Source organism: Apodemus sylvaticus, chromosome 8 (genome assembly GCF_947179515.1).
Source record: "Apodemus sylvaticus chromosome 8, mApoSyl1.1, whole genome shotgun sequence".
In the NCBI taxonomy this organism is placed as follows: domain Eukaryota; kingdom Metazoa; phylum Chordata; class Mammalia; order Rodentia; family Muridae; genus Apodemus; species Apodemus sylvaticus.
In genome coordinates, this window is record NC_067479.1 from 95944368 (window position 1) to 95972354 (window position 27987).

At 37.8% G+C, this 27987-nt stretch overlaps 1 protein-coding gene across 6 annotated transcripts in view; it reads left to right on the forward strand.

The window, feature by feature from the left end:
* Positions 1-27987, forward strand: part of Parg (poly(ADP-ribose) glycohydrolase) — a 105472-nt gene that overhangs the window by 43277 nt on the left and 34208 nt on the right. For all 6 annotated transcript variants that reach the window (XM_052190121.1, XM_052190120.1, XM_052190119.1 and 3 more), the window contains 6 exons: positions 1042-1134; positions 4699-4856; positions 13197-13276; positions 17403-17463; positions 20800-20875; positions 25144-25291. In XM_052190121.1, coding sequence (XP_052046081.1) covers positions 1042-1134; positions 4699-4856; positions 13197-13276; positions 17403-17463; positions 20800-20875; positions 25144-25291 — 616 coding nt within the window. The remainder of the gene's footprint in view (positions 1-1041; positions 1135-4698; positions 4857-13196; positions 13277-17402; positions 17464-20799; positions 20876-25143; positions 25292-27987) is intronic.

Genomic DNA, 27987 nt, shown 5'->3' on the forward strand with positions numbered 1-27987 from the left:
TTAAAAGAGGCTTATTATAAAGATGTAGCCACTTAACTGTTCTGAACTGGATAGAATTTCACTCTGTAGCCCAGGCTGGCCTAAAACTTGTAATGGTCCTCTTGCCTCAACCTCTGGCATGCTGAAATCAATACAGGTAGCCAGCTGCTGTTTCTAGCCCTTTAGTGGATGGACTTTCTCTCCTGTAAGGATGGTAGGTCTTGACGTTGGTTCAGATCCCATCACCACTAGTAAAAGGCTTATTACTGCCTCCTTGTTGTCCTGCCAGTGTTACCAAATTTATTTTAGCTTCATCAGTCCTGTTTCTTAAAGTGGTTGTTGACAAATAGTACTTACGTTTATTGCTACTTGTTGTTTCTCCTAGAATTAATAGTCACCTGTGGAAGAGTTTAAAAATAGGTGAGCATTACCGAGTGTCATCTTGGTGCGATACAGGAGATGTACCTAACAAGGGAGAGTTCTAGGACTATAAAGAACCTCATTGCTGTGTGGTCAGTGGTTTAATTTGAGCACAGAGTGTGCTTCAGAGTAATCATGGTGCTTTTATGTTAATAACTGTTGAAATTAAATGGGTCCTCTGACATAACCAAGGCAGAGTGTGCTGGTAAAAAACAAGTATTAAATTTTTTTTAAAAATCACATTTATTTATTTATTTATGTGTGTGTGTGTGTGTGTGTATGTGTGTGTATGTGTGTGTGTGTGTGTGTGTGTGTGTACCTGAGAATTGAACTCAGGTCATTAGGCTTGGTGGCAAGTGCCTTTCTCTGCTGAGCCAACTTGCTGGTTTTCCAAATGTTACATATATTGGTGAATGTTGTTATGCGAGAGAGACTTGATTTTGGGATACTTTGTTTTTGTAAGACATTTAGTAAACAATATGAATTGGTAAGTTTTTGGTGGACCCATTGGTATGTTTCTACATGTATTTGTTGGTAATAATACTGTACCTTACAGAGGGAATTCAAAATTAGCACAAATGTGTGTCTATTGGTTACTATTCACTACAATTAATTCACACAAAATATTTTATTGGTTTTCAGGTACTTGAAGAAGCAGAGGCCCAACATTTATACCAGTCCATTTTACCCGACATGGTGAAAATTGCACTCTGTCTGCCAAACATTTGCACCCAGGTTAGTAAATGTGACTTCCTCAGTGCTTTCCTAGGACTCACATGGAGAGGGGGAGGGGCTTCTGCTCAGGACTGCTGCCAGGGAGCATGGCAGGCGCTGCACCCAGTTCCCACTGCTGCAGGTTGTTTATTCGGGCTTCTTCCCTCCAGTTGTGTAAACAGTGTCTTTTAGAAATCATTATTTTAAAACAAACAGTAGTTTGATATATTTTTTTCAAGGTTATTTAATACTACCCACATCCCTCTCCTTCCTACAAAATGATCCTTGCTGTAACAGTTGGATTCATGCTATTTCTTAACCTTTAAAACTAAAAGAGCTGGGTAGTGGTAGTGCACACCTTTAATCTCAGCACTTGAAAGGCAGGGGCTGGCAGTTTTCTGAGTTCAAAGCCAGCCTAGTCTACAGAGGAAGTTCTGGGATGGCTAAGGCCACTCGTAGAAACAAAAACAAAAACAAAAAACCAGAAACAACAACAACAAAAACAAAAAAGAAAGAAAGATAGGAAAGAAAGGAGGGAGAAGAGTGAGAGAAAGAAAAAGCACTATATTACATCATTGTGTTTGGAATGCATTAATTATACATTGCTCCCTAACAGATAACCTCAAAGCTTAGTAACTTAAAATAGTGGACGCTCACCATCTTAGCTTCTGTTGGTCATTAATTTAAGAGCAGTTTGCTGAGTAAGTGGCTATAGTCTCTCTTGTGGTCACAGTCAGGATGCCAGTGAGGACTGTGGCATCTAAAGCATGAGCTAGTTAGGTTTCCTCAAGCTTGCTAGCTGACTTCCTCAGAGCATCGGGAAGCCCATCAGTGCCTGGTCTTATCCTGTGTCACTCCTGCCAGTTCTTTACTTATTGGAAGATAGTCATTTAGTCTAAAGCATACCCAGGGGATAAGAAATTAGGTTTTTTTTTAATGTAATCTTTATTATTTTTCTGAGAGTTTCATATCTATAAACAATGTATTTTGGTCATACTCTCCTTCACTTCCCTCAGGGCCTCCTTTCAGATGCACTCCCTGTTACCTTCCCAACATTATATACTCATTTTTTTTCCTTTTTTATGACCCATTGAGTTTAATTAGTGCTGCCCATGTGTGCATGAGTATGTGTTGTGTGCGTGGGTGTGGAATATCACTGGAGATGCCACTTCATAAAGAACTATTAAGGAACTTGTGAACACACTTTTAAACTCTATAGACAATTGTGGTTTTGTTTTTCAAAGTTTTTTTCCATAGTGTTTTTTCACCACACTGAATTTGTCTTTCTCTTCTGTTTCTAGTGTTAGCTCCCTGTGTACTTTAATGCTAGTCAGGATTCTGCTAACACCTGTTCCACAGGAGCCCTGTGGATATGTTAGGCTGAACCATTTCTGGGTGTATAGGATGACAGCACTTATTGCACACCTAAAACTATAAGCACATACCTTGAGGAGAGCCACAAATAGCCTAAACATGTCCATATGCCTACTTGAGACCATGTTCTCTTCAGTCAGTATCCGATGCACACGGTCCATTATGCCATGTTTATTAGCATTAGCATCTTACTGTGTGATGTTTCCAAGTTTACCTAACTTGGGTTTCATCTCAGCAATGCCCTATGTCTGAAATAAAGGTTACTGTTATTAAATAGAGAACTGTATGTTGAAACAGCTCTTGTGACTTGTCTTAGAAGCTGCTTACTAATGATCTTTCTTCATCCTTTTCCCTTACTCTCCTTGCTTTGAGTTGCATCAAGTTGTGTTTGTAGCTTTTCATCCTGACTCAGATTCCCTTCATTCTTTCATTATTATACCGATGTGGAGAAAGTGTTAATCTCACGCTCTGTTCTTTATAGAAAAGTCATTCTCTGTTGGGAGAAATCAACATATCAGTTTGCAATAGAAGTATGTTTTTGACAAGTTGAATTGTGTGTGCTTGCATTTAATGATTTGCCACACTAATGCATTATAGGAAATCTAAAAGATAAACCAGATTCTTAAAAAGAAAATACAAAGGAATCAAATTGTGAACTTTTTGATTTCAAAAGGTTGTTGGTTTATAGTATTTACCCTGTTACGTTTTCTCACTGCCAATAAGGTTTCTACTCTCTTGTTTCAGGAAGTGGGAGCTTCTGGGCAGCTCTTCTCACCCAGAGAACCGAGCATTATTATTATTTTTTATTATTAATTATTATTATTTATTTTATTATTATTTATTATTAATATATATATGACGGGATAAATATTTGTATGTTGTATTTTAAGTCTAAAATATTCACTAATTATTGAAATAAATTTTTATTAGTAACTTTGTAAATTATAGTTAAAAGTTGGAACCATCTCAAAACAAAACAAATAAACAAATAAACAAGTAGAGTTAATCATGAGTATGTTTAAAGCCATGTACATGCTGTGGCCTCTCCTGGCCTCAAAGCTGACTTGAAAATAAATGTTTAGAAGAGAAGATTGAGATCAGTGTGAGCTTTCTGAGTTCTATGTCTCTTCTTTCCTTTCCTTTGCTTGCCCTTGAGTGTTTTTTAGAAGAAATGGTGAATTGTAAACTTAACTCTTTTTCTTATCGTCAAACTGTTGCTCTTATGCAGCATGTGAGTTGGGAAGGTGCAGTTCTGCTGTGCTAACTGCACGTGGGTGGTGGTGCCTTTGGGTGGTGTGATCAGGATGGATCCCTGAGGCAGCTGCCTTGATACTTGTGTGGACAGCAGCACTCTTGGTTCTGAGCGCAGCTGAAAGGCAGAAGGGAAGATCTCTGAAACTCTAAGGGAACTGAGTGTCTTAAACTCCGCAACTCAGGAGATGATGGCCTTCCATTTTGCCAGCATGTATTTGAAACCACAGTTTAAGCGTTTAAATTAAAACAAAGCACACTGAACACAGTGCTCAGATCCTATGTATTGTACTTACGGCTCATGATGTTGGGGTTGGTGCAAGAAGATATTTTAGATTAAAACACTGAAGGGAAATCATCCCTGACTTAGGGTATTTTATTATGTAAAAAATGCCTTCATTCTTATAAGTTTCATATAGTTAGTTCTATGTGGCAGATTTCACATTTTCTGTTAAATGCTTTGTATTTGGTTCTTATGAGGAAATTAATAATAGGCAGTTTGATTTAGAACAGGAAGGAATTGATTTATTTCAATCATATTCTTTAGGACTAAGAAAATACTTCATTGCAACATTTTTAATGTAAGAACATAACTTATATATAATAATATTTAAACTCGGGGTTGCATTTTTATTCCATCTTTTTAAACTTCTGTTTACACGGGTAATTTGTTGATGTTTATTTGTTGAGGCAGTCTTGGTTTTCACTGGTAAGTAATGTTTTGTGTTCTCTTCAGTGTCATTATTGATTAGAAATCTGCACCTTGTCAGATGAGTACATTTTTCCAACATCTCTGCTAATCAGCCCTTGACTTTCACAGTATTACTGATTTAAGGGCTCTAGAGTGGCTCGAAATTATTCCTGCCTTAATTTAGAAAATGTGATTTGCTACCTCAGTCTTCAAAATTGCTAAACTAATTATTGCTTTTCTCATCTGTATTTTTTGTTTTCCTCTGTCAGCCAATACCACTCCTGAAACAGAAGATGAATCATTCTGTCACGATGTCACAGGAACAGATCGCCAGTCTTTTAGCTAATGCTTTCTTCTGTACATTCCCCCGACGGAATGCCAAGATGAAGTCGGAGTATTCTAGTTACCCAGACATTAACTTCAATCGGTATGTTTGAATCAGAGAGTACCTCATGAATCGTGGAAGGAAGATGTTTTTGAATGATGTATCATAGGGTTAATAAGTAAGCATTTTATTCAGGTTTTGTTTTAACCATTCTTTTGGCCTGATAATTAAAAGTTCACAGAGGTAAATAGCTTGATTGGAATCCTCGAGTCAGTAACTCACAACCAGGCTTCATCTGAATTACTCAGTGCCTGTGCTGTCTCTGCTCATAGTCTGTCCTCTTCTGAACACTTGTGTTCCATCTGCTGCTCTGTTTGATTATTCATAGGAGTGTTACATATTATAATCCTATGCTGAAACAATTTTTAAAATGGGAATAAAAGCTTTCATTTCTGTAAAGATCTTATGCAAGTATCTAAAGTTACTGAGCAGGGTAGTATATGCCTTTAATCCTAGCACATCAAAGAGGCCAGAGGCAGGTGAATCACTATCAACTCAAGGCCAGCCTGATATACATATTGAATTCCAGACTAGCCAGGTCTACCCAGTAAAACTCTTAATCAAAGAAAAGAATATAAATCTTGAAGGAAATATATATGTATGTACATATATTCTCTGTGTTGTGTACGTGATGAGAAGTGGGAGGTGGCTGTATTTTTTTAATAGACATGATTAATTTATCTGTAATTTGTGAGAAAGACAAAGGAATATTCAAATTATTTGTCAGATTAACACATTGTGAAACTGTCAGTAAAGTTTTAGACTTCACTACTTTCCAAGTGAGTATTCTATCATCTGCTTCAATGAAAACATTATAAGAAACTTTATTGGCAAATAAATGCCATGTTCCCCCCTTTATTTGTACTCCTGATTCTCAGCTCTCGGTTTTTCTTGCTTTGCCTGAGCATATCTTGATGGAATTTGAATAGAGTATGAACTTTTCCCATAGTAGAGGGCAAGCCTTCAGAGAGCTCTATGTGCGCCTCCTTGGTGTTGTGTGGAGTGTGGTACTCAGCTGTGCCGTCTGTAACCGCCTGTGCTGGTCCTGATGGTGTGTTACTGTAGGCAATGTGCCCGCTACAGGCAACCATGCCGTAAGACAGAAAACAAGTCTCAAACAGTTTTTATCTTCAAAGTAGAATGCTACAGTGGAGCCACTTACTGTAAGTTACTTTTTGTAATAGTGTAGTTTCTTTAAAACTTAGCTTTAAACTTTAAGAAAAGTTGCAAAAATAGAGCCCAAGAGATCCTGTGTACAACTCACTCAATTTCACTTTAACATCTCTTGTACCATAGTAAAAATAATCACAACTGGGCAATTAATATTGGTTAAACACAATTAGCTGTCACAGAATTAGTGTGTTGTAGCCTTAGAATTCTTACAGTTTTATGTCACCCCCTTTTCTTTTGTTTTTTTTTTGTTTGTTTGTTTGTTTTGTTTTGTTTTTTGGGGGGATTTTGGTTTTTTTTCGAGACAGGGTTTCTCTGTATAGCCCTGACTGTCCTGGAACTCACTTTGTAGACCAGGCTGGCCTTGAACTCCGAAATCCACCTGCCTCTGCCTCCCAGAGTGCTGGGATTACAGGCGTGCACCACTACTGCCCGGCGACACCCCCTTTTCTAATCTATCTCATAACTAGCATCTTACATTACACATGTCTGCTTAGATTCCTCCAACCTGTTTCTTAGACATTTTTTCTTCCTTTTATGACTTTGACCTCTTTGAAGAGGTCATTAGTTATCTTGTAAAATGTTTTCCATTTGTTTGGCTAATGTTATTTTACAACTAGAATGAGGTCATGCTTTTTTTGTTTTTCTGAGATAAGGTCTCACTCTGTGCATCTGGCCAACCTCAAATTCCCAATGATTGTCCTTCCTCAGTCTCCCTAGTGCTAGAGCCATGCCATAGGGCTAGGCATGGCTTTGGGCAGAAATAGCACAGAATGGTCTGTGTCCTTCTCAGCCCTTCACATTAATGGTCTTATAGTTCATTTTAGGGTTGGTAATGTCTCCTGTGTTCTCTCACTGTAAAAGAACTACCTTCTGTTTTCTTAGGAAAACACTGCAAATGATTTCACAATTTTCCATACTAACTTTAGCATCTGTTGGTCAGTCTTTTATGCATTTATTATGTTAATGTTTGCTGATTGTAATGTTTCTATTTTATTTTCTGTTTGCTAACTGGCATTCATTGTATGGAAGGTCTGTTTCTTAACTATTTTTTTTATGTTACAGAGGATTAATGATCTTTATTGTGCATCATAAAACTTAATGCAGTTATCATTTATTTTGTTATTTTCTTTGGTCATTGAGCCTATTAAGAAATGGGCTTTTATATTTTTGACAGAATTCCATCATCTCTTTGCACATTTTTTTCCCTTTAGAGTCATAAAATGTTCTAGGTTAATAATATCCATTCCCCAGCCCTTGAATCAACTATTTAAGGGTCCTTGATTCCTTTTATTTAGAGACTAAAATCTGGCTCATAGGTTTGCTTATTGTTTTTAATGCAACTTATTTGATATTGGCAGCACTTCTAACAGCTCTCTGTCCGTGGAGAAGTGTATTCATAATTCTGTACAGTGCCATTAATGTTAATTCCAAAGGCCTGTGTTGAGTCTTTTATAATTATAAAATGCTTCTCTCTCTCTCTGGAGGTGAGAGAAATCCTAGAATTTAGATGATTAGTAGCTGATACAATTTTTTAATTTAAAAAAATTAAGACATTTTATTACATTTATAGGATTTGGGGGGTTTTGTTTTTTTTGAGACAGGGTTTCTCTGCATAGTCCTGGCTGTCCTAGAACTTGCTCTACAGACCAGACTGATCTCAAATTCAGAGATCTACCTGCCCCTGCCACCGGAGTGCCAGGATTAAAGACATGTACCAAGGACCATTTATTGGGTTTTTAAAGCAAATGAAAAATATGACATTATTTAAATATAAGAATACTTTCAGGCCACCCTAATTCTCAAGTGACATTAAGGGCTCTCAAACACTAAGGCATGAATGAGAGTTTCTGTTACACAGACACTTTGTCTATCAACTCTAATGGGAGCATTAGCAATCAAAACCATGCTACCAGTATAAGAGAATTTCCATTAAAGTCCCATTGTTGGCATACGGTATGGTAGTCTTGCTGTATCATGTGCTCTATAGTTCTATCAGTGTCCGTCGTGAGGAGTGTTTCCAAATTTTAACAGTAGTTGAGCTTACAGGGTAGTAGTTATTCTACATCACCCAAGTAGACAGTGAACAGCTACTGTATTCCTCTCTGGGTGTTAAGCACACTAGGGTTACAGAGATCTGACAGGCTGAACTCCTTGTTCTTGCTTGTAGGTAGAAGTTGTCTCATTTTTAAACCTTGTAACTTTTGGAGTGCCCTTCTCTCTATATGCCTTCAAGGTTCAGTTCAGAGATCAAAGATCAAGTTTTTAGTTATCTCTGACTCTGTCTGGATAGTATTCTTGAGCACCGTGTACCTAACTCTGCTTGTAAGGTGATGTGTTTTAATGACCCTACCCTAACAAATGACAATGAGTTCCTAACCACTGATAGCTCTGTTATGGCCTACTGTCCTTCTCTCTGTAGGAGTTTCTAGGCAGGGAAGTTTGTATAGGAATGAGGTTTTTTGGAGAGCATATAACTCACGTATAGAAAGAACTGAGATTTGAACACTGTCTTCTGCTCAGGTCTGGTGCTTTTCATGTGTGACTACCTTGCAAAAGCAGAGCACTCTGAGAATGCTGAAGAAATGAAAGCCAAAACAAAGTTCCCTTTCCCTATACTTCTAGAAGATCAAGTGCAATAAGCCATTTGTTAAGCCAATTATATACTATTTTCCTTCCCTCCTTCTTTCCCCACTCCCTTCCTTCCTTTTGCTGCTTTTTATTTACAGTTATCATTTCTGGAAATTCAGGACAGACAGACAGACAAACAGACAGACAGAGACAGAGAGAGTACTCAGTCTAAAATGAGGTAAGGCTAGCTACTTGAGAGAATATGAAAAATGGTAGAAGTATGCGGTGGGAGGCTGACGTCAATAAATTGAATAAGCCTTCCTTCTTTTATTTATTGTTGTGTTCTTCCAGGCCTGCTTAGTTATGTTAAATACCTCTGACCTTTTCCCCTGCTTGCCTTTCTCAGCCTGAACGTTTATATAAAGGCTTCCAATGTGATTAGCATTGATGCTTCTGAAATCACATGGAAACTAGATGGTCAGAGATAAATTGTGGGTCTCAGCGGTGGGCAGCCCAGGAGGCTTTTACATCTGCCTCTTCCCTGAACTGAAAATGCTGCTGGAGCCATATGGCAGAGTGCCTCACAAAGGAGGGCTTTCTGGCTGGATCCCGTATTACCACTTGCTTCTGTTTTAAACTGGAGCTGATAGTGCTTTGGACTTGATTTACTATATACCAGTAGAGTTGAGTCTTTAATTTAGAGAGAGAGAGAGAGAGAGAGAGAGAGAGAGAGAGAGAGAGAGAGAGAGAGAGAGAGAGAGAGAGAGAGAGAGAGAGAGAGAGGTGTGTGAGTGAGAGAGAGATCTAATTCCAGTGGAGTTGAGTCTTTAATTTAGAGAAGGTGTGTGTGTGTGTGTGTGTGTGTGTGTGTGTGTGTGTGAGAGAGAGAGAGAGAGAGAGAGAGAGAGAGAGAGAGAGAGAGAGGAGAGAGATCTAATTCCAGTGGAGTTGAGTCTTAAATTTAGAGAGAGAGAGTGTGTGTGTGTGTGTGTGTGTGTGAGAGAGAGAGATCTAATTCCAGTAGAGTTGAGTCTTTAGAGAGTGTGTGTGTGTGTGAGAGAGAGAGAGAGAGAGAGAGAGAGAGAGAGAGAGACAGAGAGAGATAGAGAGACAGAGAAAGAGAGAGAGAGGAGAGAGAGATCTAATTCCAGTGGAGTTGAGTCTTAAATTTAGAGAGAGAGAGAGAGAGAGAGAGAGAGAGAGTGAGAGAGAGAGAGAGAGAGAGATCTAATTCCAGTGGAGTTGAGTCTTTAGAGAGAGAGTGTGTGTGTGTGTGTGTGTGTGTGAGAGAGAGACAGAGAGAGAGAGAGAGAGAGAGAGAGAGAGAGAGACAGAGAGGCAGAGAGAGAGAGAGAGAGAGAGAGAGAGAGAGAGAGAGAGAGAGATCTAATTCCAGTAATATTTTCCACTCATGGGAAGATTTTATTTAACCATGTTTCTCTATAAAAATGGAAGGAAAAACACATTAATCTATCTGACCCTTTACTGACTTCTTTCCTTGACAATGCACAATATTTTATTTAGGACAAAGTTAAATTGCCTGACTAGCTTTTTTTCTGTTGGCTTTTCAAAATAATCTGTAATTATTATGTAGTGAAGAATGTAAAATGTTTTCTTTACATGAGCAAGGATTATTATGGCTTGGCTTAATGTACAAATTTGTATACATGTTGCTGACTGAAAAATGCACATCAGCTCTACATATCTAGAACTTTGAAAAATCTACAGTAGAAAAAAAAAGATGTTGGAAGTTTTAATCAGATGATACTTGATAACTTAGTTCCCCATCTTTCTCCTTGTGTGTCTTTCTGTCTGTGCTTGTGAATGTCTCATGTCCTCTCAGTGTCTGGGCCCATGTCTCAGCCTCAGTCTTCTCTCTCTGCTCCTCTCAGGCCTTCATCTTTCTCTTTCTTTACTCCCAAGGCTCTCTCCTCAGATTGTATATCATTCTCATGATAACATTTTTCATGTCCATTTCCAATGAATTCTGCTATTTTTACATGATACAAAAATAGGATAAGTCATTTTATTTGGGTGGCTATGCAAGATGGAGCAAAACTGGAGAATTGTCACAAAGATTTTAATCTTATTTCTCCTGATTGACTGTACTGCGTGCACGAAAGCAAGAAAGGTGCTGTCACATAATCCTGGTCTCTGAATGCTGTCCCTGAGTTCTCGATTAGATGCTAGATGGGAAGAACTGACTTCCAGAAGTTGTCCTCCAACCCCTACACAAGCATCATGACATTTGTACAATTGTACATGTGTGCACACACAGAACAATATTTAAAAAAAAAAACCACCTGACATTTACATTTAAAAATAATCTGAGAAAGCTTATTTGGTTACGCAGTAATTTGAAATTGGGTTTGGAATAGTAAATCAATGTAATACATTCAGGAACGTTTGATTTATATCACTAAGTCTTAGAATTGGGAATATTTTGCTTGAGTGGTTAGAAGGTTGAGACAGTGTCATGTAGCTCAAACTAGCCTTTAGCTCATTAGCTGGGGTTAACTGTGAACTCTTAATCTTTATGCAATCTTAAATGTTAGGATGAACTACCATGCATTACCATGCCCAGCTCTGTACCTTTAAGATTTAAGTTTGTAAAATAAAATGTTACACTCATTTGTAGTGATGATGAAAGCCATATAATGTTTTAGAAAATTCCATGTTGCCAGGATAATAAGCGTCTTATCCCGGGGAGTTTCTAAAGTTAATAATTTACAATTATTGTTATGAAATATGAGGGCTTTTATGTGATTTTACAAGTCACTGACCATATAGGGAACATTCTTCCTTTGGGGTAATTATTCATTCATTTTTTTCTTTCTGTAATAGTCATTTTAAAGACCTTCCCCCTTAGTTGAATTATATAGTTTGTCCCTAAACTAAAAAAAAAAAAAAAAAAAATACAGTGCTATGTTCTTTATTCATACTCCTTTTGTTCTATTAAGTAGTAGTTTTAGAGAGGAATCTTGCATAGAGACCAAGGTATTCATTTAGTAAATCGTATTTATTGATACAGGATGTTTAATTAAACTGACATGTGACATCTTCATCTGTTTTTTATTTAAACAGACACTGTTCCAATTAGCATATTACAGAAGAGATCAAGCTGAAACCCTCACTTTCACCGTCTCTTTTTTAGCTGCCAGTTAAATATATGCATATTTGTGTTAAGTATTTTAGAACAACAAATCTGCCATAAGTAAAAGTTACCTTATAGATATATTAAACCATTTTTTAAAGTAGAGTGTATGTTAGGTTAAAATACTGTACGGTACTGGCTTTTCTTTTAGCTGATGGTCATACAAATTGTTTCTCCAGAAACTGACTTTGAATTTAGATCCTTCTATATAGACTCCCTTGCTGTATTTCCTTCCCATTTCCTAGGGTTTTCTGTGAATTGCCTTGCCCCTTTCTACACTCTTACATAAGATTGTTCTTCTAATCTTAAAAAATGGCACCCATTTTACCATTTTACTTGATTTTTACTCGAAGGCTTTCTGGATGTAAAGGCAGAATGTATGACCAGGGGCAGAGAATCTTCATTATTTATAGCCACTGAATCTTCACATGCTTTTTAAATGCCTTTGGAAAGCTAGGTCTTATGCCCAAAGTGTGCTTTTGTGTGAAGTCTTATAATGAACTACTTACTCAGGTCATATGCTTGCAAAGCCCTGCATTTCTTTCCTTCAGATAAATTGAATTACATGTTAACAATAACAATGCCCTGCCATTACAAAGAAAACCAAATTAAACCGTGCAAATCGGGTTGCTGGACACTGCACCACAGAGAATGCTTGGGTTTTGTTGGCAAGCAAAGGGTCTGTATTAACTCAGAATGCTACAGCAAAACATCAGAGGCTTGGTGGCTCAAACAACGAGGTTTATTTTTTGACAGTTTGGGAGCTAGACATCCCACATCAAGGTGCTGGTGGTTCAGTTTGAGGTGAGGGGTCTCCCTGTCTCACTTGCTGTCTCTTCTTCTAAGGACGCTAAGACTGTAGGATTTGGACTCTTCTCATCTCACCCAGCTTTTCCTACTGCACACAGGCCTTATTTCCAAATAGAGCCTTGTTGGAAATTTTTAATTCAACACAGGAATATTGGGAAGACAGAAATATTAAGTCCAGAACAGAATCTGTTTAATTATCAGAGACTACTCATTCTGTTCCCAGTGTCTCATCAGAGCTGCCTGTGACTTGACTCTCGTACTTACTTTACTTTAGTGCAAACACCGAGGATGACAATTTCTCCGAGATGCTTGTTTAGTTACATAACTGCTTAGTAATATTATGCATTATAAATAGTACGTGCCATAAAGACATTAACTCTGGCCCTAATTGGCCCCGGGAATGAGACAGTGCTGTTCCTGGAGCAGTCAGCGGAGGACAAGCTGCACTGCTGGCTCAGCAGTTGTGGAGGAGCCTGTTTACAGCCAGGCCATGGATCTCTTGAGTTCGAGGCCAGCCTGGTCTACAGAGTTCCAGGACAGCCAGGGCTACACAGAGAAACCCTGTCTCGAAAAAACCAAATCCAAAAAAACCAAAAACAAACAAAAAACAACTACAGAGACTTGATATTTGTGAATCAGAAAGGCATTTTAACCCTTTTTCTTTTGGCCTCTTTCAGATTGTTTGAGGGACGTTCATCAAGGAAACCAGAGAAACTGAAAACACTCTTCTGCTACTTTCGAAGAGTCACAGAGAAAAGTACATTTCTTTCACTTACAACTATAGTTTTTCTTGCTGATGGTGAAAATTACCATAAATAACCTGGGTTATATTTTAAATTTTGAAGTATAATTGCTTGCTTAAACTTATTTCAACAGTAACAGCTTAATATAATATTCTAGATTTTATACTGTATGTATAGACATAAATGTGTACTGTAATATCCAAAATTAGACCTGTGTGCTTTGAAATACATACTCAAGTTTTGTTGTGACTCAAAACAACTATCAAAGGAGAGTGCTATGACCAGAAAATATATTTCGGGTGCTTTTTTACTTAAAGAAGCATTGGCTAGCATACTTTCTGTAGATCAAATCATTTGATTTTCCTTTCATTCCTCTCTTTCCTGCCCCACTGACCTACTTTATCTCTATAACTATGATAAATACCAAAATAAAAGGCAGCCTGAGGAAGAGGTTATTTTAGCTTACACTTCAGGTCACAGGTCATCACTAGGGAAATCCAAGCATAAACGGAAACTGTGCCTGATTGCTACTGGCTCACTGTCTTACACAGTCCAGCTCACCTGCTCAAGGATGCTCCTGCTGGAGTAGGCCAGGCCCTCCCAGTCAGTCAGGAAGCAAGGTAGTCTCTCACAGACACAGCAACGGACGGACACATTTGATCTGGACAACTAAACTTCTTCCAGGGTGACTCTGTTTGTGTCAAGTTGACAACAACAACTGACCAGCAGCGCATCCACTGCATTCCCTGTGCATGTGTGTGTTCCTCTGTGGGACCTTACTGCTTCACTTTCCCCAGCAGAGTCTCATCTGTGAGATACAAGTGTAGCTATAATTACTCTACAGGGTAGTTGGGACACTGAGCAAGAGGATACGTGCTTGCTATGTTAACTGTTACCAGTAGGTAGACTGTCTTATAAGATGAAGAAAACCAGATTTGCTGAGTTACTCAGGTCTATTCTGGTCAAGTGAAATGAGTTTTCTTCCTTTCTACTCCTCCATCTTGTGGGATTGTCTTAAATCACATCTTGAAGTCATTCTAAGGTCATTTACCCCTTTACATAGTTTGCTAAATATTGGTCAAATTTTTAAAAAGAAATCTAGTGAAGAAGATTTTGATATTTAAGGGAAAACCATATTCTTCTTAATAAATAGTGTTTATAAATGTTAAAGAAGATATAGGATTATTCAGGCTTATAAAACTATAATTAAATTAGAATTTTCAATGATTTGCTTAAAATATGACCTTAGGGCTAGGGTGTTTGTAAAGGGCTGGCCAGGACCTTAGCTTGGTTCCCTGTTGCCCAAGTGTATAGAAATGCAGAGTGATGGCAGGCCTTGTAATCCCTACACTGGAATGACAAAACCTAACCTATAGGCCAGTGAGAGACCCTGTCTTAGACAGACAGACAAATGAGCAAGTAAATGAATGGAAGAGTTAATGAATAGATGAATAGTAATTGATGAGGGATACTCTCATGTTCTCTGGCTTACACACATAAACACATATACATGAATGTGCATACACACGTGTACATATGTGCATATTCACACACACATACACAGAAATATAGCTCTTTGTTGAGGTAGGATCTCATTGTGTAGAACAGGCTAGTCCTCCTCTCTCCACCTTTTTTTTTTTCCTGTATATGAGTACACTGTCACTGTCTTCAGACACACCAGAAAAGGGCATCAGATCCCATTACGGATGGTTGTGAGCAGCCATGTGGTTGCTGGGAATTGAACTCAGGACCTCTGGAAGAGCAGACGGTGCTCTTAACCACTGAGACATCTCCCCAGCCCTATCTCCACCTTTAACTGTTAGAATTACAATTGTGTAGTTCAGTGTAGTATAAAACTACTAATTATTTTTACTAACATGTTTTTAGATATAAATAAGTAATTGAAAGCTGACTTTCCTATTCTTAGGATCAAATCATATTTTTTTTTCTAAAAGCTAATTTGCTTTTCTAAATTTTAAGACTATTTTAAGGAAAAAATCTAAAAGCTTATTTGTTTAACTAGAAATATATAAACCCTCTAGAAATATATAAGTCATAAGCCTTGGGACTTTGAAGAAATAAATTACATATAAATAAATACATTTATATAAATTAAAAAAGTTTCTTTTTGCCCCTCCCCTTCTGCAAGTAATTTACTTCTTTGCAAAAATACAGTGTGGTGTTACTGTAGGTCTTGATGTGACTCCAGTGGCTGAAGGAAAAAAATCTGAAGGGGAATGGAAGGTATGTAGTAAAGGTTCTGGAGTCTGTTCACAGAGACGTCAGAAGTCAATTTAAAGTCCCATAATACAGTAAACTCCAAGACACCCATCTATGGTCGGAAGCTCCATCTGCTGTGTGTCTAAGAAGGAGACACTCAGAAGTGGTGACTGTTCCAGGGCAGCTGGCACACAGAACTAGCACACAGGATAAATGAGAAATCACCTGGGCTGTGCAGAAAGGAGACAGAGGAAACTTACACATCTCAACTGTAATCCTGGATAGAGGAATGGGAGAATCTCTGAGAGTTTGAACAGTAAATCTGGAATCCTACCACCAGCGTGATCTGCAAAGGCCTGCAACAGGATTGAATCCAATCTCAAATCAGTGGTGCCTCAAGTTGAATATAAAAACACATGCTGGTCTTTTTTTTGGGGAAAGTTCTATTTTAATCCAGATCCATGTCTATGCTAGTTTCAGAAACTTAATATATGAAAAAGCAAAATCAAAAACCAAAACCATAGCTTTAGAACAGATAAGACATAATTCTCACAGGACCTACTTTTCAGTTTTGTATTTATATGTATTTAATATTCATGAGGAGGACTTCAGGACTATAAGATATAATAGTCTTCTGAATTGTTGTATATAGTTTAGAAATAAAGAATCTTCCAGGTTAATTATTTAAAGCATGGTAACTCAGCCATGCTCTCATGGTGCTGTATTACTATTTATCTCAGAGCCATGCTTTTCCCACCTTCTTGCTTTGCCTGTGGTGTTTAGTTATTAATTTCTCTTAGTCTCTCTGTGCATTTGTCTTTAATCTAAATGCTATTTTAAGATCCGTGTTAGCAATGAGTCCTGGTTTTAATACCTCTGCCCCTGTAATATCTGAGTTGTTCTGTATGTTACTGGGAGTAAAGAAATGCAGAAATGTTGAGCTTTCGCTGGTCTCAACACTATCTCTACTAATAGTTTCTGACTTCTCGATCTTATGCTTAAGAGCCTTTCCCCTCCTGAAGGAAGCAGACATGGCGTCATTCTTTTAGTTTGTTCTTCTTTGGTCTGAAGCAGACAAATTACTTCTGGCTAGATGACTTTGGCTTTTTACTGGGAAAAAAACCCAACCAAACAAAAACCAATAAATCTAGCCAAAATTTTTTTCTCCAAAATTGTTGACTATCTTACTAATATTTAATTTTAATCCTTATTTTAATTGTTTATTTAAAAAATTTCCCCTACATTCTTTTAATTTTTAATTTTAAAAGCAATTCCCTTAATAACTTTTATTAACATAGTAATTCCTCCTCTGGTAAAGTGCCTATTTATCTGAGCAGAGCTATTGACTAATATGTAAGCCAGTGACATGCTCTAAAATGACATGCCTAGAAATTAGTTTTTAAATCTTAAGACATTTTACTTCATCATAAAGCACATAAATGTAGATCTTTTGACCAGTTTTTGAGTGTAGGCTTGTTTTTTCTTTGAAAAGAAGTCTATAAACTGGAATTCAGTCTTGTATTTATTGTTCATACTAAACCAACTTTTCAGTTTTCAAAACATTACCAAAAACTACAAGCTCTCAAGTCGTACTTTTGTACTGTTATCTGTAGTTTTCTTTTCTGGGAGATATTGTTTTATAGAAGATCCTAGTGTTGCATTTTTAGTAATTATCTTGATGTACAGCCGATCCTTTATATCCAGAGCCTCACCATCTATAAATTCTGTATGTCATAGAATGAGCATCATCTAAAAATGAATTTGAACTTCTGACCCTCCTCTCCCTGGGACTGTGCTCATACGCAGACACCACTAGACTTATTTTTATAGGTGCTCTTAGCCATATTCTTTTGTTGAGTATATTTAAGCTAAAAACTAATTCTTTGTGTATATGTGTCTTTTCTTTTATTACTTCTGTAGAACCTACTGGATTGGTGACATTTACAAGACAGAGTCTTGAAGATTTTCCAGAATGGGAAAGGTAATGATACAAATAGCCATCAACCTTAGAATTGCAAGGACTGTTTGATTATGGGAGGATTCTCTTTTACAGCTCTTAGGAAGATGGGTTTCAGTCTCTAATTGCCCTGCATCCAAGGGCAGTTTCAGCCTATAAATAACTTATTCATGGTTCTTATTGTTAGTATGTGTCTTTTAAGTAAGTTTTCATCTTCTGACTCTGTTGAGCCTTCTGAAGTACATTCTGTTCAGCATGGAGGTTTTGGTGTGCTAGTGCTGTTGCTGAGTGGGACATTGGTGCACCCAGGCACCTTTTACAGCCAGAGTTTACATTCTAGAGGATTTTCTCTGGAGGACAGTGCAAGGAAGCATGCCTTTTACTGTGTTTTAGAATTGGCATTTCAAATTTTTTGAGGTTTGATTTTGTGTGTGCGTGTGTGTGTGTGTGTGTGTGTGTGTGTGTGTGTACGTACAATTGACAGATTTTGTCGATTCCTCACTTACCTCAGTTTTTTTTTCATGTTTCATCTGGTAATTTTGAACAGAATAATAGCCATTTTGATTCAATTCACATTTGTAAGGTTTTTAATACTCTGAAATAGAAAATACATTTCCTAATCTAGAGCAAAGTTCCAATGATTAAAGAAAATGGGCCAGTTTTTTAATTACAGAGAAAGATACGATAAAACTTACTATGTGTATATTTTACATACATATTTCATGCTAAGAAATTTCTTTCATCTTAAATATTTTTCATAGTTTGTAATTTTGTTCATAATTAGTGATGAAGGAGAATGATTTCTGTGCTAGTTAACCTGAAAGGACCTGTCTGCTTAGGTGATACTTTGGTCATCAGAGATGGTTATTTGTGAGGTGAAAGAAGAACTTCAGAAGGCCAAGTGCGTGATTGAAATGATTCTTAGTAGAGAGCAGTGGGCAGAAGAGAGCAGTGTGAACATGCAGAGGGCCTGAGCCAGGACAGGTGTATACAGAGCCGTGGCGGGTGGAGGTAAGAGGGTCAGGAACCCCCGGGATGTCTGTGATGCCATCCTTTCCCCGGTGGAGACCAGACAGGCTCAGTGATGGCACGGCACATTCATTATTTTACCTCCGTCCACCCCATTGTTAGCTGCTATGTATCTGACACTGCATCTGGAAGTCCCTTCCTCTATTCTTTTTTTTTTTTTTCTGGCACTACAATTATTGAACCTGATTTGTAAAGTTCTTCAGCATTTGACCTTTTCTCAACCTTAAAAGTGCTTTCTTGATCTCTACTTCTAAGATTGATACAAGTCTGTACTAACTTGTTTTAGATCATAAACTCCCCTTTAACATACCTCGATTTCATTGGTTCTCTCAAAATGTGGTGTCCAGAACTAAATAAACATTTTACTGTGTCACCCATCTAGAGTCTACTGTGCTGAGATACAGGAGTCAAGGAATACTAGATGCATCTTTTTTTCTAGATACGTCACAGTGCTCACTAACCTGGCACTATTGTAAAGGGCACTGCGTTGTAGAGAAGGGACTGGTGGAAATGCAGACTCTAGCGTGGCTGCTTTGTGAAAGGAATACAGTAACTGCTGATTGCCCCTTTAACTCTGATAGGTAGGACCTTACTTGGTACCTTTTAGCTGCTTTATGAGTAAATCAGGGAGTGTCATTAAATTCAGTCTCCCAGACTCTATAGAACCAGGAAAGTGCATTTACAGAGGGAGGATGGAGGAGAGAGAAGGATTGTTGTTAGTACTGCCAAAAACTGGACTGGATTGTGCAGGCCCTTTCCTGAATCTGTTTCTGCCATGTTCCAGTTAGCCCTTCAATTGTTAGCAGGTATCCTACCCAAGCTTAATCAATCAGAGAAAACCATCGTCTGTCTTGGTGAGCGCAAGGCATTTTCAGAGACTAAACGTGGAGAACTACTAGGAAGTTAAAGGACCTGTCAGCCCTTTCCTAATTACACTGAGACTGGTACACATGTTACCAGCTTCAGTTTAGAGAAATGTTGCCAATCACAGGATTTCCTGATTGACAGCTCACATGTTTCTGGATCATGCCTCTGGGCCTTTTCAGTTATGTCCTTATAGGCAGTGTTACCTCTGAAGAAAATGACTGAGATATTAGGACCATGAAAGGGAAGTTTAAAAAAAAAAAAAAAGGAAGCAGCAGCCTAGTTTAGTTCCATCCCCAGAACTCATAAGAGTAAAGGAGAGAACTCCCATTAAGTTGTACTCTAACTGTACACAAATATTGTTGCACTTGGGCACACACACTAAATTAAAAAAGATGCTATAATAAAGATGCTATTATACAATAAAACTTAGAGACTTATACAAAAGATTATATGATTTTTTTTCTAAAAGCATGATATATTAATGATTTCAATTAATGAAAGGCCATTTAGATTCAAATCTCTACTGCTTTTTATTTACTAGCTTGAGTAAATCAATTAAATGCTTTCTGTAATTTTATTTTCTAGTTATAAAGTGGAGGTTATTCTGCTAATTAAATGAGTTAATCCAAGAAAAGGTTTTAGAATAGAAGTTGTATTAAACTTATCTGTCAGTTAGACTAGAGTGTATCCACAAATTTTTGTGAGCTCAAAATTTGGACATTAGTAAATCTCAGCAATGAATAGTACTTCTAAATTTTGTGTGTGGGGTGGGGTGTTAGTGGTGGGTGTTAGTTGGGGGATGTATGTATTTTGTTTGTGTCTTCACCACCTATTCCAAAAACATTATAAATACACTATTTAAGTTAGCTTGGGTCTCATCTCTATTATATCCTAATGTAGCTTAAGTCTTCTTAGTCAATAAGCAATTAAGGAGCTATTGGAATCTACTAATATCATCTTCAAATGTTGTTCATGCAATGAAATTACCAACCTGATACATAACAGGCCAATAGCTCAGTAACTATAGTTTATGAAAGAAAAAAATTGTGCTGAGTATAGTTACACTCATTAGGTTTATCTGTCAACAGTGTTAATATAAAAGTTCTATAGATCAGAATCCCACTGGCACCTCTCCCTAATCACTAGTTATCAAACTAGTGAAAATAGGGCCCATGCAGACGATTGCCAGATTTTCTATATTAGATTGCAAACTCTAGCATAATAAAATTTCATTTTTTTTATCTTGAGAAGTTTTTTAACTGTTAATATCATGTAGGGGAGAATAATATTCTGCCTCATTTTAATGCTTATATGCATTAGTGAAAAATGGGAGGATCAACTCAAGGAGTGTTGACGTTTATTTTTGGCTTTAGATTTTGATGGTTTCCCTTGTTTTTTAGTCATTTGTGTTTTCAGATTTGTGTTGTGCATTACTTACCTAAGAAACTACCTTATACATTGCAGATGTGAAAAGCCCCTGACACGCTTACATGTCACTCACGAGGGTACCATAGAGGGCAACGGCCGAGGCATGTTGCAGGTAGGTGACATCATGGGTGTGTGTGTGTTCAAGACTCCTCTTACCAGGTTCCCAACAGGAAAGGAAATTTGAAAACCTATTTGTCTCCTGAATTGATTTAATGCAGAAAGGTATAGAGAGAAACAGGACACATCACTTTGACAGCTGCTGTTTGCCCGTGAATGCTCATGTGCCTCTCACAAAAGCCTTTGACAGAAAATCCCAGGGTCTAGACAGCATCAGTCCTCTTGGTTCAGACATTGATTGTGGACTGACAGAGGATAAAGTCCTAGGGTATGGTCTTGACAAGCTGTCAGCAGGCAGTTTTGTTCTTTTTCTTTCAAGGCTTGTTTTTGCCCTAAATCATGACTAGTCTGAGATGTTTTTATGCCACCAAAAGCCTTGTTTGGGTATAGGAGGCAGATATCTGAGACTGATTGATAAAACAGATGTCTTCCCATATAGAACACTTTCAAAGCACATGATGTAGGTATTTGTACTATCTTTTCCCTGTTGAAAAGCGGGTAATCCTTTCTATTCCTTCATCTTTGCTGTGAAGTCATTACTATCATCATCTTTCCCCAGAACCTTAGAGAAGCACTAGTTAAGCTGGCCTGGTGCCGTATCCTGTGGTCCTCACATTGGAGAGTCCGAGGTAGAAGCTCAATGAGATCATACCGTCTGTTCCAAAGTAACCGGAGTCATCTTTCCAGAACAGTCCTTCATGTAGACATATGTATGCAGAACATCAAAAAAGAAGCGTCCTCTGCTTTCTGCTTGTTTATTTTGGGTTGTATAAGACAGATTCTCACCATGTTGCTCAGACTGATCTTAAACTCACTCTGTAATCCAAGGCGCTCTTAACCCTGTGATTCTCCTGCCTCTGCCTTCGGAAAACCAGGATTATTGGCATGCTCTAAAATAACTTTTTCAGACAGATATGCTGGCACATGCCTGTAATTCCAGTATTTATGATTGCTACAAGTTCAAATCACAGCATGTTTAAGATCTGCATGAGCTACAGCGGGGCCCTGTCTCAAACACAACACACACACACACACACACACATCTATTTTTTATATTTGAAAAATATTTAATTAATTTTATGTTTTCTTGAAAAATAATTTTTCCAGCCAGGCGTGGTGGCTCACGCCTGTAATCCCAGCACTTGGGAGGCAGAGGCAGGCGGATTTCTGAGTTCGAGGTCAGCCTGGTCTACAGAGTGAGTTCCAGGACAGCCAGGACTACACAGAGAAACCCTGACTCAAAAAACCAAAAAGAAAAAAAAGAAAAATAATTTTTCTGTGTATTTAAAAATTGTTCCAAATAGAAATTGCTTTCTGCTGCATTTCCTTCTTTTTGCAGTTCTTTCCTACATTAAAGTCTTGGATAAAATGAGAGAGGCATAATGTACCTAAGAACTAAGCAAAGCTAATGCTAGTTAGCACCACAGGAATGTTGACCTCTCATTACAGAACAATTCAACAAGAAATCATTCACCAACAATCAAGGCTGAGATTCTTCCCACTTGCCTACAGTATATTGTAATGAAATATGGGGCCTTGGTAGATTAAAAGACTACTATAAAGGTCTCTAGCACTATTAATTGCTCTCTCTACCCATGCCACATCTCCCCAGGAGATTGGGGAATATTGTATTGCAGTTCTCCAAAAGCTCGTTATGCAACATACAAATTATGTTATGTTGAAAGGCAACAACAAAACCTCTGTAAGGAGTGTTATCATTTCTCTCTTTTCATCAAGTCACAATGCAGAATCTGAGTAATCTAAACAAGTACCTTTAAAGTAAGAGACTTAGAAAATGGCTGGCTACAAGGAACGAAGCTCATGTGCTTGTATTGTATTTGTGTACTGGAGCAGGTTTCTTACCTGTTACTGAGAGCCCTTTATTAAGAACTTTTGTAAATGCTGGAAGCTTTAGGTTTCCTTTTCTTTTTTAAGCTCTTGCATTAACAGTGTATTTCTGTGTTCACCTTTCAAGTAATGACTGTGTTTGGTCTTTATGTCAAAGAGTGAACAATAGTATCACGTGGTATATTTTCACAAGTATTATCAAATAGTTTATAAGTTTGATAGATCGTATCTTTTTATTTCAGTTATGTACCTGATTCCAGTAAAAATCAAGTTATGTTGATTTCAAATCTCATCTGTATTCATAGAAGTATTATAATGATAGACATGTTTTTCATTTCTCAAACGCTATCCATTTCTGAAATTACTAGGTTTCTCCTTTCCTATATTCTACCACAGCTCTATTTGAGGCCCTAACTGCTTCTCGTAGCTATCTAGTTAAGCTCTTTGCTGTTAATCTTACGTTCTTTCAGTGTGTTCTTGAAACTAAAACTACACCATGAGTTTTCTTAATGAAACACTGGTCTAAGTTGCTAAACAAATCCTTCCCAGACTACCCTGTCATTCTCTATAACTCCCAGTGTGATGTCCTCTACATTGCATGAATAATGGGGAAGCTCTTTACAGTCCTCTCCAACAATTGTTCACAGTGTTCCATGTCCACTCCACCTGACAGCAACTCAGGATTGGATGCTGCTTCCGTTTGTGACGCTGCATGCCCTCCTCTGTACTCAGTTTGCTCCAGTCCACTACTGAGAAAGCATAGCTTACACAGTCAGAGCTTCAGGAGTAATCATGCAATCTTCCCATTTATGTGCTTGACTCACATCCAGACTGCAAACCCTTTCAGGCCAGGGTTTATAATATAAATATAAGCTGCAAATATAAATTCAAAAGACCACATACTTTTGAATTTATATTTGTGGCAGTGGGCATCAAACCCAGATCCTTGTATATGCCAGACAAGTACTGTTTCACTGCAAGCTATATCTCTAATCCTAGGACTACATAATTTCTTATTTATCTCATAGGTTCCAGCATAATGTTTAGTAAATTTTTATTAAACTGGATATTTTTAAGACACATTACCTAGTTCTGGGCAACTAATATGTAGGTATGTAATTTGTCAACAGACTAGTTTCACCAAAATCTTTTTTTTTTCTATATAAGATAAATAATTATTCTAGATGCTTAGTCTCAACTTTAATACTCTGGAGCAGAAACCCAAATATGTGGTTTTCTCTATATCCATTTCAATAGTTTGTCAGTATTTCTTATGACCTTATGAGTAAAGGAGGGAAAATGTTGTCCTTTCTTAATTTCTGTTCTTCCATTTTTTCTGCTGAATATAAGATTTGTATTCTTGCTCTATTCCTCTATAAAATTGGCTTCATATTTTCATTCCACTACTTTAGAAAATATGAACAAGTTTTGAGAGATCTTATATTTTATACTATTGAAAAACTTAAAATTCATGATAAATTGTTATACTTGTATGTCTGATTATATATATATAAGTTGTGTACATTTGTGTAATCTGACTCTTTAGAATAATCTAAACAATCTAATTATTAATTAATGATAATTAATTAATCTAAATAATCACTCTAAAACTGAAGTAATGTGACAGTTGACTTTGTATTCCTTTGTGGATCATGAAATTCTTTAGTAGGGAATCAGGCTCTTACTCTGAAAAATACTTGCCTATACCCGGAAAGAGGAACAAACATGCTGTTTACACTTAAAGTACAAATATTAATGGGGTTAAATCTTTTTTCTTATACTAGATTATATTCTCCCCCTCAATGGTTATATTTTCTAAAGTAGCTGGTGCAACTTGGTGTGGGGTTTAATTTGAAACAAAAGTTTTTATACCTTGTGGGGCCATGGTGGTACTCAGGAGGCAGAGGCAGAGGCAGATGGATCTCTTGAGTCTGAGACCAGCCTGGTTTACTGAGTGAGTTCCAGGACAGCCAGGGCTGTTACACAGAGGGAAAAAAATTTTTTTATCCCTTTATTCTTCCACAGAAGAAAGCAACTATTGAAAATAAAGGTTTGATTGTTTGAAAGTCACTTAAAATAGTCAAAGGGAGGCTGGCTCTGTAGGGAAATGACCTGGAAACCTCACACAAGACTAATCTAGATTTATGATCCCAGGAACACAGATAAGGTGTTTACTTAATATTTTATCTAAAAAGCTCCATTTTCCAGGTTCCTTAGGAAGTTTTGAGACCTAAAGAAATATGCAGAGTTGTTTGCTGTTCTGAGATGGAAGGATTAAGCAACTGTGGTCACTCTTTAGGAAAATTTGGGGACTGGTTTTCATGGGAAAGAAAAAGATTTGGTCCCATAGAGTATGTCTCTCTGTTGTGTATGTAAGTGTTCAGACATTGTTTGACACTCCATTTTCTCTAATAGGTAGATTTTGCTAATCGTTTTGTTGGAGGAGGTGTGACTGGTGCAGGACTTGTACAAGAAGAAATCCGATTTCTAATCAATCCTGAGTTGATCGTTTCACGGCTCTTCACCGAGGTGCTGGATCACAATGAGTGTCTTATTATCACAGGTTAGTGTGTGTGTGTGTGTGTGTGTGTGTGTGTGTGTGTGTCTACACAATGGGGTAGTTTTTCCCCATCTTGAATTCCAGCCATGAAGATTAAAAGCTGTCCAGACAAGGTGTTTTTTCTTCTGTGGGCATTAGACCCAATATTTTATTTTTATTATATTTTTAAAAAATTTGTGTGTGTGGGTGTTGGCTTGCTTACCACAGTTCATATGGAGATCAGAGAAGAGTTTGGGGTGCTGGCCCTCTCCTCCTACCTACATGGACTCCAGGGTTGAATTCGGGTCATGCGCTTAATGACAAGCACTCTGTTCATAAGCCATCTTGCTGGTCCTAGAGCAAGTAGTTTAAATCTATTATTCATACTTGTTATTTTTTCATTGCTGTTACCTTATTTTCTTAAAATGTCTTGAGTAGTAATACACTTTATCCCCCATCTTTTATTTTTTGGCCTATTTAAGTGCACCTTTCATTTGAGTACTAGAAGAACATATCTACAGGAAGCCAAGCATTTCCTCAATTACTGGTGCTTTTTTTTTTTAAGCCTATAGAACTGAATTTTGTTTTCTGTTGTTGCTTTGAGATTAATAAAGGATCAAACTCAAGTTGTCAGGATCGATGGCAGGTACTTTTACCCACAGAGCCGTCTTGTGGCCCTGATATATCTGTGTGAGGATTGTTTTCTCATATTTACTTATATACATACTTATTTTCCGTTAGTACTAAGACATGGGGTTTTGTTTTGTTTTGTTTTTCCAGTTCTTTCAACATATTTAAAATAATCGACTTGTGTTTTTATACCAAGTCAAGCATTGGATTACTGATTTACTGTTGACTACTTCATTTCTGGATATGGGGCAACTGTCTTATTCTTTACATGTGACTATGATTTTGTTGTAGTTGATGATGAGATCTAAACATTTTAAATAATATGGTGACCTTAGAAATTGGATTCCCCCATCTGAGTTATTGTTGTTGGCCTATATTGTTTACTTCATTTCTTCTCTAAACAAGTTCTGAGGAGTCCGTACTGCTTGTTGAGTGTCGTCACTAAGGTTTCTGTTCATTTTATTTGTGGTTATCTAATTATTATGCACATCTCTTAAGTGACTGGAATCAGTACGTTTCCTGCTTTCCTGTGCTCTGTGTGCATGCGTGCTTGGCATCACCACCCTTCCACCATTCTCTTATGGTCACTGATAGCCCTGTTTAGCCTTAACTTCCCACTTCCAAAGATTTAAGGGTGGGTGTACTGGCTGGTGTTGTGTGTCAGCTTGACACAGGCTGGAGTTATCACAGAGAAAGGAGCTTCAGTCGGGAAAGGGCCTCCATGAGATCCAGTTATGGGGCATTTTCTCAATTAGTGATCAAGGGGGAGGGCCCCTTGTGGGTGGTACCACCTTTGGGCTGGTGCTCTTGGGTTCTATAAGAGAGCAGGCTGAGCAAGCCAGGGGAAGCAAGCCAGTAAGAAACATCCCTCCATGGCCTCTGCATCAGCTCCTGCTTCCTGACCTGCTTGAGTTCCAGTCCTGACTTCCTTTGGTGATGAACAGCAATGTGGAAGTGTAAGCTCAATAAATCCTTTCCTCCCCAACTTGCTTCTTGGTCATGATGTTTGTGCAGGAATAGAAACCTTGACTAAGACAGTGGACAATGGGAAAGTCGAAGGCTTTCTCTTGATTTTCTGGGCAGTTGTATCACACACTGTTGTGCATTCTCAGAAATATGCTAGAACTTTTCTAAGCTCTTTGTTGTCAGCTTGCCTTATACATTTTGGATAACCTATTACTTGCCCCTTGTGGTGATCCCACCTTAGGAGTCTCTATGGTAAGCAAGGACCTGTGCTGCCCTCCTCCCGCTTGGAGACTAGGCTTTCCCCTCTGGACAAGCTCCAGGTTTAAGACAGCTTGTGCATGAGCTCTCCCAGGGAAAGGCCTAATGACTGTTCTCTGAAAAATGGGATTTTGAAGGTGCTTCAACATTCTTGCACATTCCCTGGTGGCTGCTGGGATGCTGACTTCCACAGTAGTTACTGTTTTAAAGTTATCTTGCTATTCTGCAGAATGGCTTCACATCAGATAGACATTCTTACCCACATGATCTTATGGTTTAGTGAGGTGAGGCAGACAGCACAGTTTACTTAGTTTACATGGGAAATTAAGATTAGAACCTCAGCAAGAGAATTTCTTCTTAGATCCTTAGATTGTTATTTCAAGTTTATAACATGAAGAATTTCTTCTAGAATTCTGAAGTTGTTTCCACAATTGATTGAGTTGGGAAGGTAGACCCTTCATTCTCAGCATTGCCTCAGCTCCTGTTCTGCTTGTCTCTGAGGTTGTTGATTACCACGTAGGTTCATAAAATGGCTGAGATTGGGAAGTTACGGGGGAGGTAACCACACACAGATCACGGAGAGGAAAGTGAGGGAAGGACTGCTGAGTGCCGCTATTGGCAAACTAAGCTTGCCTTATGCCCTTTGCATGAACTCTGGACATCGAGGCTGTGACTGTTCCTGTCATTTACGGATATTGATAATTTTTAAAATTTTTAACTTTTGTAGGATTTAAATTGAAGACTAATGAAAAGACAGCACATCAGTTTTGGAGAAACTACATCCTTTAAAAAGAAGGGGGAGGAAGGAGAGGAAGTTGTGATTGGGATGTAAATAGTTTAATTAAGTAAAAAATTGATTAATAAAC